This window comes from Homalodisca vitripennis, chromosome 5, assembly GCF_021130785.1.
Source record: "Homalodisca vitripennis isolate AUS2020 chromosome 5, UT_GWSS_2.1, whole genome shotgun sequence".
In the NCBI taxonomy this organism is placed as follows: Eukaryota; Metazoa; Arthropoda; class Insecta; order Hemiptera; family Cicadellidae; genus Homalodisca; species Homalodisca vitripennis.
This window is the reverse complement of record NC_060211.1, coordinates 163,257,053-163,272,318: the sequence shown is the minus strand read 5'-3', so window position 1 is coordinate 163,272,318 and position 15,266 is coordinate 163,257,053. Positions and strand designations below refer to the sequence as shown.

General features: G+C 33.1%; 1 protein-coding gene across 4 annotated transcripts in view; it reads left to right on the top strand.

Annotated features, from left to right (window-relative positions):
- LOC124363091 (putative mediator of RNA polymerase II transcription subunit 26) overlaps positions 1-15,266 on the top strand; it is a 151,826-nt gene that overhangs the window by 117,323 nt on the left and 19,237 nt on the right. The window contains exons 6-9 of one of the 4 annotated variants that reach the window (XM_046818198.1): positions 7,341-7,501; positions 8,739-8,944; positions 9,483-9,532; positions 11,850-15,137. In XM_046818198.1, the coding sequence (XP_046674154.1) occupies positions 7,341-7,501; positions 8,739-8,944; positions 9,483-9,532; positions 11,850-15,137 (3,705 nt within the window). Of the gene's footprint in view, positions 1-7,340; positions 7,514-8,738; positions 8,945-9,482; positions 9,533-11,849; positions 15,138-15,266 lie in introns of all 4 variants that reach the window. The other 3 variants (XM_046818197.1, XM_046818200.1, XM_046818199.1) reach the window with 3 other exon arrangements.

The following is a 15,266-nucleotide window of genomic DNA, read 5'->3' as shown; positions in this document are numbered from 1 at the left end:
CGGCAATCTTGGAAGTACCCAGTCCCAGTCAGTATTGCACTGGTCTGTAGCAAATGTGATATACAAATCAGCTCAATTTTTCAATTGTATCCGGAATTCATCTGTTGCCCACGCACAGTATGATATAGTACTTCGTAATTTCACATCGCTCTTTTCATTTAAACTAACTGAACCGGAGTTCAGTTTGTTTGTACATTTTGGACTGTTACATCTCCGATGTTCTAGAAGTAAATTCTTTCAGAGTTCAAAAACCATCTTTAAGATATTTTACTAAGAGACGTTAACAGGGTGTAGGTCTGGTTTTGTTACCTAACCGATTAAAATTGTAAATAGCTGCATGTTCTGTAAATATTGAATAACAACCAATATCTTGTAGAAAAACTAACAGTTAGTAGCCTACCCGTACCGTGTTTCCCACAAGTAGGTAATTATTTTTGACAATTCTTAAAACAATTATTATCTAAATTACAAAACAAATTAAATGTGGTATGTAGTGGTATGTAGATTTCAAGATAAAATCTGTTATTAAAATGCAACGCTTATACAGACAACCTTACTACAATGTTCAAACATTCCATTAATTAGTATTATCGTTATAAAAATTTGAAGAATTGTTTTTGATTTTGTAAACTACTACAAGATGATTGCTTAAATTTTAAACTTAAGATTGTTAGAATTAAAAAATACAATTTTAAGAAGTAAAACCTGAAGATATTTATAAATTAGACTTATACAAGACGAATGTTATCAAAACTAGATCATTTGTATAGCCTTCTTCCAAATGAACCCATTTATACCGGCCAAAACATTGCTGACGCAAATAAAACATTAACACAGTCAGGGTAATTAAATTGTATTATCAATTTTGTATGCGGTGGGCACCGGAAAATATAGCAAAAGTCATGACACTGCCCGCGTAAGACTAGCGGTCATGTATTTGGCTTAAATAAAAATATATTTTGCTGAATAAAAATAATATGAAAAGTATTATTGGTTTGGAATATGTCCTCTTAATGGATAATATTCTATGTATCATAGGACATTATTCAGAAAGACTGTATCCAATATCCAATAGTTGCTAGCATTGTACCAAACATTATGAAGGAGACATAATACAAAACCAAGCCTAATCAAAAGTTTAAGAACTGTTTGAGACCAGTGAAGGATACGAATCCACTGTGTATGCCGGGAGTCTATGAAATTCCACGAAGTTACGGTTCATTTTAATTGGGGAAATAAAACACTTCTTATTTTAAACGAAATTAGTGGATTCATCAGGCGCACGAAACGTCAGGATACGCCATAGCGTAAAAAGTCACAAAAACAAACATGTACCGATACTAGAATTCGACAAAATAAAAGTAATGCAAAAATTCCCTACTATTACCCAATGAAGACAAGAGAAATCTTAGAAATAATCTAGAAAGAACATTGTTTTGACAAATAAGATAGCATCAAACTGTTAAAAATCTGGCAGCCTTTGATGAATATTGGCCACGATGTCCGTTGATTGGTTAAGGTTCAGCCAATCACGATAAAGCTCCGCCCATTCAGCTCACCTGTACAGCCGAATAGGTATTATTGGCATTTTAACACGGATCGGCTTAAAATCTGTTGACTGAAGATAGACTAAATGTTGACTATCCACAGCCATATTTTTCGATGTGAACCGGAAAATGTAAATGTGAATATCATATCAATTTATAATAGTACAGATCTAAAACTGGTGTAAGTTGGGTAAACTAACCAGCATGGATGTTCTGTAATTGTGTATTTATTTTAAAATAAAATGTTTGGGGATTATTGTACTAACCGAAATTTTTAATGATTTATTGGTATGTATAAACTTTTGAAATGCTATTTTAGAATAGTGGGTATATAATCAAAAAGTATGTGGTGGGAGGTACTGCCATTACTAGCATTTGTTAATATATCTTGTCACAAAAGTTTAAATTTGTTTAATGCATAATTTGGAAGTAGCAATGTTGAGTTACTTATGCATAGATTTTTTCATTTTTACTAAACATTTTCTACTGTGATCAAATTCACAAAACTATTCACACTCAACGTAATAAATAACTTTAGGGACTGATTTTAAATACTTTTTGAATCTTTAGTTTTGGATTCTGTTTAGCTGTACTTTCCTCATTAACATTTTGAAAACAAGGCCGTTCTCTACCAGACCTTGATGGTTTTATCTTTTGGCAACCGTTTTTGTGATAAATAACAAAAATATTTTATAGTAACGCACTTTAATTTTGGAATACGGTTAACCCAATATTGAACATGTCCCAAGGTTTCTCCATGATAATCAGAACAGACCAAAAATTTTCTTACATTCGCAACTCTGTAATTTGTAAGTTAGAAAATTCGTGGGTGCATATCATGCCAAAAAATCAATAACAGTAAAACAATAAATTATTCTCTGCAACATCCAAGAATTCACATTACTAGTTTTCAGAGAAGTGATATCTTGAGTATTATTGGATTTTAATCCAAATCTCCCTATCCCTATTTCGTTTGATCAGTAGTAAATTCTTAACATTTTAAAGAATTTTTGGGCAACATCTTGAAATGTTAACAGGATGCAGAATTCCAAGCAAGGTTTCTTCACTTGTTTTTTTCTGCAATAAGTTTTTCGGAAAAATTTTTGACTTGATGTCAAGAATAGTGGCTGCTACCGTTAAGCTACGTAGTTACAAAAATTTGTCCCTCAAGGAAACGTTCACCAAAATTGTATGAAAAATTATGATGCAACTATAGCAGATTAAATATCCTTTAATATCAAAACTGTAGATGAAAATGCCTTTTTGAAGTATGATGTTCCGATGATGCAATTCATCGCTAATACCTCCCAAACAATTTTCAAAGACGAACCTGAATTGCACATACACATTGACTGTTTGGTAAACCAATAATGGAATACATAATGGAAGGAGGAGTAAGAGAGATTTCGTGCTTGTGAGCTTGTGTTCAGGAAAACTAAGAAATATGTGATATGTCAAGGACCAGTAGATCTAACTCTAAATTCAAAATTGTCTATCTCTTACATCAATCCGTTTATAAATAGATCTAGATACATCTTACAACGAAGCAAATCACTGCTTTCTAAATTAGTTAGGATCACGAAGAAATCAAATCTAGCTTCAAATCTAGCGTCAGGTGAATTTCTGGAATTAGATATGTTCCGCCGATAATGCTATAATAAGTAATGCCAATATTCAAATTCCAAAATGCAGCCTTGTAATCAGAATGTTAATCAGGCAAAGTCTCCCTTGACCATTCAAATATTTCCCATATTAATGCAATGTCACCTATGAATCTGACTACTAAGAACTTGTTGTACTTCAAGTTTCCCAGGAAACACCAGGACAGCACACCCGAGTGTAACAGTTGGTGCTACTTCTTGGGCAGCAGCCTCTCCTCACTTCCCCCCTCTCGCTACCCCTCAGCTTCCTCCTCCTCCACCACCATCTTGGCCGGTTTACACTTCACACTACAACCAGGCTAATAAAAGTCCTGGAATCAGTAACAACTATAATTCAGCACGGAATAGGCATACTTTCACACCATCTAAATTTTCTAAACCTATACGTTTTCCAATACAAGACAATGAGAATGACTTTGTTCCTATAATTGGACAAGGAGTGAAGCTACCAAAGCCTTCACCTGGCTTACTCATAACTCCAAGTTCTATTGAAAAAGAAAATCAAGCAGGCACATCTAAGAATAAACAACATCCTCATCATCTCGTGAGTTTGTCATCTCTTGAAAATCAACCAGACAATTATGTGTTTTTCAATCTAGAGACTTCACCGAATTCCTATAGTAAAAATAATAGACCAAATCAAAATGTTGTAAACAACAGTGTGGTACCTTTTCTGTTAAAAATACAACTATTTCAAAACCAGACTCATGTAATAAACAACATTCAAAACAGCAACTCAACTAATGGAAAAGATAAAGCCAATTTCAATTTGAGTGAATTTGCTCTTGATAGTGAGAAAACTCAAGTTTCTTCTCCAAACTATAATGCAGATGTAAACCACAAAAATGATAAAAATGGTGAAAGAGGCTCAGAAATAAAACCTGTTGTAAATTTTAATCTAGCTCAACTGGATAGTGACAAAAGCCTACCTCACAGAGTTAATGTTAAAAATAATGTCAATAACTTACCCCAACACTCACAGTATTATACAGAACATGGAAATAGTGAAGAATACAAAGATAAAGATCAAACCTCAAAGTATGAATTTGAAAAAGATACACTAAAATCAGATGAAGAAGGTTTAGAATTTTCAGTTCCACCTAAAAATGTCTACGAATATCAAAAATACAAATATCAAAATGTTAACAATTCATTTTCAAATCCTGTATTAAATTTTGGTAACTACTTTGATGAGTTAAATGATCAGTCCGTATCCAAAAATGCTACACTATCAGTTCAAAACAGTGGACACTCTCTAGGATCTAGTAATGATAATGATGATAAGATCAATACAAACAGATACAAAACGAAAGCAAGGAAGCCAAACAACTTTCAACAAGAAGGAAATCTCAATAAAACTCATCCAGGTTTGATAAAAACGATTCAGTACCAGCCTTTAACAGAAGAGTTGTTGCAAGAACAAAGACAACGTTACAAAATACAAACACAAGGAATTGGTGACAATTTTAACTTTACGACAAGAAATGTTCCACAGACTGGTGTGTCTAATAGTCAACCTTATTTCAATAAAACGTATTCAAAATATAACAACCACTATCAATCTCTCAAAGATATTCCAAAACCTCTAGATTTGGTTTCAAAGGAATTTGAAAATCCTAATTATCAAGTCACGGGTACTATAACGGATTATTCTGATTATACACAACGTCCTCTAGAGGATACTATAGTTGACACATACACTAATGATGTCTCAATTCCCAGTAATCATAAGTACATCGAAAATATAAACATACCTCCTTCACATTCTTTTAATTTCTCTGATGAAGCTAATGAATTCAAACCAATTTTATCTAAACACACTACTGCTCACCCAATTTATTACAAAGATTTTCAGTACAACATATCTGATGAAGAACCCACCTTATTCTCCGTACACAGGGAGAATTCTTTGAGTGATCCACCCCACAACAAGCATAAAAGAAGTAAACAAGAGGACAGCCTGTATGACGATGAAGATTATTATGGAAGTGATGAAGACTATTACTCCGATGAATTTTCCATTGAAAACTTGCATTCACCTGTAAATAAGGAGGTGAAAACCGCCAGATATACCAAAAAAATTAAACAACATAGACTTTTTAACCTTTGATAAATCCAACCTCTATGATGACTACGATGAAGCATCAATAGAGGAAGAGGATGAGTCGGAAAGGGATGATTATCTATCATCGTCATATAATAAAGGGGAAATATTCGACTGCAATAAGTATAAGAATCATAAGTGTAACACTACTGAAAGTATAGAAAGTGATTACGATCAATCAGAAGGCAGTGAAGAGTATGACTATGATGAGGAAGACATCGATGGTGAAAGCAATAAATCAACAAGGCCAGCCAATTATGCAGTTGTTGAGAACATAGCCGAAAGTCAACAACTATTCACCAAATCAGTTATGAAAAGTGATCCTGCAAATAATAAAAATCATTTGCCTAATAGTAGTGGCTTATTAGCTTTGAATGGTTCACCATTCGTTAATAAACCAACTAATTCTTTGTTGAGTTTCCCAAGAACTAATCCGAATAAAACATCCGATTTTCCTCCCACTCTGCTGACCTACCAGAACAACAAACTGGGTGAAAATATATACCAAGATGTATTACTGAAGACAGCATCTGTAGGGAAGGGATTTTATAATACTTCTGTCTTCACAAATGGTACATCGACTTCCTCAGATGAATTTAAGAATCTCCCAAAGATCATCCAAAGACACAACACCTCACCTACTCACTTACGTAATATTACATTTAGACCAGACACAACCAAACTTAACCAGAGTTTACATATGACTACTGACAGCTCAAAACTGCACTCTGCTACTACCTTACCTTTCATTCCCAAATCACTGAAACATTTGAGGCAAAGACCACTGACGCAACGCACTAACTTTACGCATCCTCAAACTGGCCAACGACCAATGACGCTACTAACGTTCAACTCTCATCTGACTAAACCTCTGAGAGTCAATGGGTAAGTAATGTGTGAAAAGTCCAACAATATTCTTCTTTGGTAGGAAAAATATTAATCGTTTTTAAAACAAAAATTTTTAACATCTGTGATTTTGTTAACAGTACTTTATGTATCATGTCGAACTTAACAGACACTAAGATGAGTATGTATAACTAGCATCTATGCATTTGTTAATAAAATATGTATACTCACTTTGTTTGTAGAAGAATTGCAAGTGAAATATAAGAGAAAAAAATGTAAATACTACACCAGGTATATTTACAATTTCACTTGAATTTTAGTAAAAATTTTAAGAGAATCAGTTGTCGACAGACAATCCATACATGGACGTCTCAATGTCGTTACTAACTGAGACCAGTCAAGAGAAATCGCTAGTGTTACCCTATTACAAGATTAGTGTTATTAGTACAAGATTAGCCTCCAGATAGCACTGTGAACAAATTTGTTTCGATGAGACATCTTTGTTTTTGTTTTTTCGTACTGTAGAGTGTGTCCAGAAACCATGTTTGTTTTAGTTGTGTTATCAGTATTGTTTACTCTGGTTTATACTCACTATCACTCATCCTTGTTAGATCTTTGCGGTCTTTGACTCACAGGAATAAAAAAAAAATAAATAAATCCTCTCTCCTGCATAGAGGTTCTCAATATAAATCAATGTTGAACATAGCGATCCTTGAATGGGTGTTTGTGGTGACACAGTAGTGTAGCATGGATTTTCAAAATGGAAGGCGGTTTACCAAAAGATTACAGTATGCACAATGATTTTGATCCTGGCAAAAACTAATGATTATAAACTGTAAAAGTATAAATCAGCTTGCTGCAAAATGTTTGTGTATGATTGACATGGCGTAAAATATTTGTTCAGTGCATTTTTCTCTTTGATTATACTTATACAAATCAATGTGCGATCCTATGAACCACATCCTTGGCTACGTCACTGAAATGATCAAAATATCGAAGGACTATTTAAAGAACAAAGTTCCAGGAAGGGAGGGAACTTTCTGGTTCTCTATTTAGAATCATCGTTCAGCCAATTCTTAGTATTGGACAGAGCCCTCGCCTGATCCTACTTGGCTAAACAGGTCATACCTTACTTTACTTTGTCAAATAGCCAGTGGCTAAGACTGTGCTGTACTGTTTTAGCCGCCAGAGCATTGCTCCACCGTATATAGAGCCGACCACGACCCGAGTGACTGCCCGAGGGTACAATGCGACACAGCAACAACAACAACAGTACACTCCTTCTCCGTACGACCCGTACTACAACATATACGAGGATGAGGCCGATCTGTACAAGGACATCGGTAAGCTATCAGGTGAAACAATCTAATGTTTAGCTAATAATTCTGCAATTATATTAAATTTGAACATAAATAGTTCCGAACTGAGGATTGTTGGATTATTCATTAATTGTTAATCTGCTGGTTTTGTAATTACGATTTAAAAACAATCGTGAAATAATGTCATATTTAAATATTGAAAAGTTTAAACACAATGAGAAACGGGCCATACTTTAATTACTTAGAGTATTAATAATCTGAAAACAGGCCAGATTAGTGATAATTTAAATTCCATGTATTAGAGCATGTTGTACATAAAACTTCAACACATGAAGGAAATTAAAAATAAAATGTATACTGAAATTGAACTATTTACATATGATACGCTGATGAAACTAAAATTGAGATCATTCAATACAATTAACTCACAAACACTTTTACAACCAAATGAGAAGTTAGTAGGTACTTAGTAGTAATCTCCCAAGCTTTTACTTGTTATGATTCTATTAAGTTTTAAGTATCTGAAAAGCAGCAAATAGGGCAGGAAAATGGTTAGTTCTATGTAAACACATTTGTTCCTCAAAGAACAGAAAATAACTGGTGTTTTGATAGCCTACAGTTTAAGAATAGTCCTGGGAATTAATTGATCAATTATTTTAGTAATTTAACTGTAACAGAATATATTATGTATTTCATTTTGTCAATGCACAAGCGTTAATTTTCTCTTATTTTAACTTATTTTCTGCATTAAACGGCACATTTTTCAACTCAGGAATTATAACTCTCTCATTCTTCTCATTTCCTTCTTTGTTATACATAATCAAATTTCTTTTGCCCTATCTTCAGCCTCTTTCAAGATTCTTATCCAGACTGTCATGTGCCATCTAGGTACTCTTTCTCTAGAACGTGCCCTATCCACTATGGCCTTAATTGACTGATGAAGATTTCCACTAGGTCTTGTTGGTTCTTGCCAAAAATCCTGGTTAGAAGTAGTCTCAAGCAATTATGAATATTTAATGTGCAACAACGATTTAAATCACAAAATTAAGCAGTTTCTGGAATGTAAACCCTACAAAAGGAGAAACTGAAAATGTTTGATCCATCATAAGATGTTTACCATAGAGACCTTTATGGGACATTTTCAGAGTAAGATTTATGTACACAATCAACAGCTTTAACACTGAATAACATCATAAGTTGGTACATTAACAGAGACCATTAGTCCTTTGGCCACTACTAAGGCGGTACTGAACTGTTGCAGACTACAGCCAATACTCGGGCCAGCAGAACCAGCAGTACCAGAAGCAGTCTCCAGTAGTCCAGCAGCAAGTACAGGCCACTCCATCACGAAAACCATCAGTGCAATACAGTCCCCCTCCACCACAGCAGTCGTACAACGCTGTACAGCAGGATGTGTACTCCCAGTCTGTTGGTGCTCAGGACTACAGCGATAACTATAACCTCCAGGTATGAGTTAGGTACCTCATGGTATTGTTGTTGTTTCGGTTTTATAAATTAAACTTAGAATGCTGAGGGAAAGAGAATCAAAGAGGAGACTTTTGGAAGATCGGGACAGGTGTAGTTTCTCACATATATGGAGCCACGACTCATATCTTCTTCCTCGGTTTCGGTTACTGTTTGGGTACCATAGTGAAAGAAGAGCTAGTCATACAACCTCGTTTCTGATTGGCTGATGTTTTATACTGCAGTATTAATATAAAAATATTAATATCTTAACCAGGGATACATTCATGTATTACATCAGTTATAATATAAACAAGCAAATCAGAGATATTCTGATTTGGAGTGTTTAAACTTTATACTTTTAATAAAATATCACACTAGCGTTTGATAGTTAAGTAAGAATCCAAATAGGATAGTCAATGCAGTAACATAATTTTATATTGATATTGATGACATATTCTAAATTCCGTTTCTAGATATCTCACTATTTTATAGTTTTAATATCAATTTAACTTAAGCGACGTTCACATTGTTGTTCAAGGATGAAGATATTGACTACAAGCAGTCTGATATAGACCTGAAGAGCAACAGGTAAGTCTGCATCTTGGTCATGGAATGCTTTGCTTATTGCTTTAATACCTTAACAATCATCATATTATATGTAAACGTTCCCCTCGTTTTTCCAGGTGAATGTGAATGTAAATTATCTATTACATTTTATCAGATTATGTTGTTCTTTAATTTGAAATTAGCAAATAGTATTTTAATGTTTCTCATGGATTTAGAAGTCAAAAAGAGGATATAATAATTGTAATTAAACATATCTGAAAATTATGAATGACACAGTGTAATTTTATAACACATGCAAGAATTCAACAGGCTAATTTTGTTTCAAAACCGATTATTAATGGTATAATATTATTAAATTAATAAACTACCGTATGTTACTAGCAACTTAAAGGGAACAGAATTTTACAATTTTTTAATATTTCTCTTGATCAAATATATTTTTAAAATAAAATTACTTCACAATATACGTTTTTATTTATTTATTTGAATATTGAATCAATTTCATAATGATAATGATTAAAGTTTTTTACTCAGTATTATTGATTCAGGTATTTATACACTTATTGGTATTAGATGTGTTATTTGTCTTGGAAACTTAGTAAAAACATATTTTTTTTTTAAATTAGTAATATAATCTCTAAAGTTTGCCATTTTGCAACCACATTGTATCACCAAATCTGTTAGCAGTAATTGTAGCATTAAGTTATGTATTTAGGATTTTTCACACTCAAGTTTGTGTTTCTTTTTATTTTATTGTCATAATTTAAACTTCGTACATGTGTATTATTTGTATGGATTACTCTCTTATAAATCCGAACAAAATTAATCGTATTTGCATTTGTGTTAAAATATAAAATCATATTTTTCAAAATACTTTTAGGACCTTTTAAAAATGTTTCATTTGGTTATGAAAAATTATAATACAGGTCAATAGATAGGTTGACACTTTGGTACTGTATGTAATCCTTTATATGGTTGGTAATTGGTAAACTGATAGGTAAAAATTTTCAACATATTTCAGGGTCCTCTCTCAAATCAGGGTTCATCTACGGCACCCTGATAATAATAATGATAAGATAATTGTATCTTCAATTATAGATACCTTCTTTTGAACTCTATTCTCATTTACACTCACACAAAAAAGATTAATATCAATTTTTGTTTAATAAAGTAACAACACAAATTCTATTAGTGTTGTTTAAAATAGGGGCAGTAGGTTTACAAGGATGATATTATTATTGAAGGAAATTTATTGTGTTCGGAAAACCAGCTAGCTATCAAACCAAGAGGAGTTAGTAAAAAAATGCACATATTAAATTTAGGAGAAAAACTTTTTTTTATAATTACTTTTAATTACACTATTATTTCTTCTTTCTTTGAAAGCACCAACCTTTAAATGTATTATGGCTACATTGTTAAATATGAATTTTAAATAAATTGTTTATATGAATTAATTCATAAATGTGTAACTTTAAACTTCGTTATTTATAAAATAATTCTTAAATGTACTTTCCCATATTAGACCATACTCAATAAATGGACATCAATATTGTAGAGTATGATCCTTTCAACCATCGTTTGTCTCCTGAAAATAATAGACAAAAGGTAAAAAACAAACTGTAACCATGTATCCAATAGACTTCATTACAAAAAGTTATCTGTAACAAAAACATTGAGATTGTATAGAATGTTTATTTACCTCCATAAACTTAAATTCTTTTATGCCAAAGTTTTTCTTTACAGTTATATCTGAGTAAGAAAATTTCAGAACTTTGAGTCAGCATTGAAGGTTTTGGACCTTATTCCAAATTCTAATGAATACAATACTAGAGTAAGTAGTGTAGAATTTTTGCAATCAATATATTTTTAATTAAGCTCTAGAGAAATGTTACACAACTTCTTTATACTCTAATTAATTATATATTCCTTTCTAACTGGCTGGCTCTTTTGGCACTGGATTCATAACGCTTATGGATTTGCCAAAATCTTCATAACATTGAAAGGTAATGAGTTTAAGTGATATGTTTTGCATTAATTTTCTTACTTTGATAAATATCCCAAGGTCAAAATAAAAGAATACAGTGTCACTTAGAATTTCACCCATACTTTGTTACATCTCTTTGGATTTTAATGGGAACAAAAATGCAGTCTTGACAAAAAACATGCTTGGCACAAAGTTGGCAAATACAAATTTACTTATATTATCAAATTTTTATTTGTGAAACTATATTTCGAAACATGTCAAATCAAGGATATTTATCGAGAGATTTTTTTAAATGAAATTTTGGTTTGGTTAAAAATGTGAATTTATTTGTTGTTTTCATTCATCTTGCTACAGATCGAGATCTACAAAACGAGAAGAAGCAGTCAAAACACCCGATGGAGCTGAAAAAGAAAGGCAAAAACAAGTTCAACGTAATTTCCCTCGCAATAGGCATTTAACTCTTACAGCTGCATTTTCGTTCGAAGATGAAAAATTTCCAGTAACATCTTCTAAACAGTTGGAAGAAAATGTAAGGCAAAGATCAAATTCTTTCAGAGTGGAAGATCCACCTAGTAGTGGGCCTTCGCGAGATACGCACGAGTTAGTGCTAAATTATCTACGACAGGAAAATCCTACAAGTACAGAAAAACCCAAAATCTCAGATGAAACAAAAACAATATCAGAAATCAACGCAAATAGAGGTTCTGTAAATGTTGAATATTCCAAGAAGGACAACCAACCAAAACCATTCTCTTATTATTTGGATGACCTTGATACTAGTCACATTTCTTCCACACCACCCCCTAAAAGGGACACAAATATTGAAGCTGATTTCGGACATCAGTCAAAGTCGAGGCCTTTCAGAATAATTGTACCAAGTAGTACTTCAAACCCTCTCAGAAATCCAGTTACAGAGTCAGATCAAGTTACAGATAAACCAAAATACACGATTAGAAGAGGAAACAGGTACCATTATGATAATACTGAAACATCAACTCCAGCAATAGAAACTCCTTCAGAAACTGTGAAGCCTTACAAATTACCTCCTCTTACAAAAGAAACTATAGAGTCCCTTCCTATACAATTATCTTCCCAAACTACTCAGGAATCAGTGGAAAACTTTAGAAGAGCATACCAAAGGAATATGGAAGAACAAACTGGTACAAGGAGAAGATTGCCAAACATAAATAATGAATTTTCAAAGACTATTCAAGATGAAAATATTCAATTCGTACCAGTTAATCCATCAAGGAGCCTTCAGGAAGATTCTATTGCGTTAGCAAGAACACATAGATTCCAAAATCGTTCAAGAATTACAGAAAACACTCCTAAAATTATAAATAGACAACATGCACAGTTATCTACTGAAATAGAATCACCATCAAAAGAAATTAATTCATCAGATTTGTCAAGCAATTTGAAAAGTGGCAGGCAAACAAGTACACGAATCATAAGTAGGCAGCATTCAACTGCCTCTACCACAGAAGAAAGTATTTTTAAATTTATTCCTATTCAAGCAGTAAAAAGCAGAGATGATTATGAAGCCAGTCAAAATCAAGAAACGCAACCCCAAAAAATCCACATAGACGATCTTCGACCAGATGTTACAACAAACACTGTACAACCAAGAAAAACAGGAAATAATCTGTACCAAGTGACAGAAGATATTGAGAGTTACACACCACTTTATCATGCCACAAAAAGGAAATACCACACACATACTACAGAGGAACCTACAGATAATAATAGAAAATCAAATATATTAAATTCTGAGGATATCATAATAAAAGAGAATAATAAGGACTCGGCGTATGATTTCTCAAGTACTACCAGAACACCAGTAAGATTCTTCCAAACTACAGAAAAAGTTGTCCCTAAGCCAGTATATTCATTGAAAATTGATAGGGAAAACAACGCTCAAGTTGGTGGTTTTATTCTAGCAACATTAGAAACTATCACTGTTCCACCTGTTGACTCTAAAAGTGCAAATGACAATGCTGCCAATATCAGAAAAACAAGTTCAATTGAACAAAAGCACACTGTTGGCAATAACCAAGATGGCAATAGTGGAGGTACAATCCAAAATGAACAACAAAACAGCTACTATGCCATTGGTAATATACAGAATAATCAAATTAGAATTAGGAATCGGGTCAGACCTGCAACAAGGAATGGCTTTAAAAATGAGTATAATGCATACTCAACATCAGTAGAACAAAGTACAGAATATAATCATGATGAACAAGTAACAATAACTACTGCTCGTCCAAGAATACGTAAACCTCAAGACTCAATCATAAATCCCAGCACAGAGAGCACGCCTTTAAATAATATCAATGAACAAGAAAAATTAGACGCGGGAAGAAGAATAATTAATTCAAGAACAAATACTAAAATAAACCCATCAAAAGAAAGAAATGGAAATGATGATGAACATTTCAATACTGAAGTTGATTCTGTGGCAGATTTAGAAAGTGTTAACTACAATCAGAGGAGAAGACAGTTGAAAAATAGAAATCGTTTACAATTGGTAACAGAAGAACAAGGAGATCGACAGGAGAGTGATAATATTGATTTCAATTCTGAAGAAGATATAACTTTTAATAATAAAGAACCTTCTTTTGGAATTGAAAGTTTGAAAGGAGATAATGATGCAACTGACCTGAATCAGAGGAATACAAATTTCTCATTGGAAGCTCAGTATATTCCAAGAAGAATAAAAACATTGTCATCAGCTGCTGTTACAAACAGAGCTGAAGCTGCTACTGAAGGGTATGATGAAGATTCGATCAGTGACTTTGCTCAAGACAGACAATCAAATGTTAGAAAAATGCATATAAGAAAGAAAGTATGGAAGACAACAATTCAACCTCAAAGTTCAACAGACAATTATAATATAGAGGACAATTCATCTACAAACAGACCTTATATTGACTCAGGAAGGCAAAATAATTATCAAAGGCTTCCAGTTGAACCTTATGGTGATAACGAAATTAAAAGTACTACACAGACTGTAAGAGATACTGGTTCAAATAGACAAGATAACTCGCCCTCATTTAGAAACAGAGATGAATTTGTCAACAATAGAAATTATCACTTCAAGAACAATGAAGACCAGTACCTGGGAAGAGGTAATGGACAGTTTGAAAAGAAAGAAAATTCAAATTTGAAAGCAAATAGACCTACACTTGCAACTGTAACAGTTGATCCATATGAGCTGATAAAATCTTCATCAAATGATAATAAATCTAACAGAAGCAGAGGTTACGATCAAACAACGTTTACAACACAAAAACCAGTTATTTTGAGAAATGGTGGTACTGAAACAAGGCCCACTCTGGAATCTAAACCACTGTCTCCATTAGCGATGGAAATAAATTCATATTTTAAAGAACTTGTACAAAATTCAACATTCACTAATACTACCGACATGAAAGTTTCAACAACTCCTTACCCCATGACAACAGTTGAAAGAATAAGAGACAAGTTCAGGTTAGGGAACTTTCCAAAACCGACTCCGCCCTCAAGTACATTTGCTAGGAAACCAAGCGTAGAAGACATAACACCTCCACCCCTGCCTTCTGATCGGTGTTCCCAGGAACTAGACAATGATTCTGAGTGCAACGAAAAACCGCTTTTAAGGTACGCTCACTCAGACTCACTCATTTTTTAATTCTGAATAAACTTTAAAACTATTTTAAATAACTACAAAGAAATTAATTCTCAATCGAATTACTATAACAAACCTGTACTAATACATTGAGATCGAAT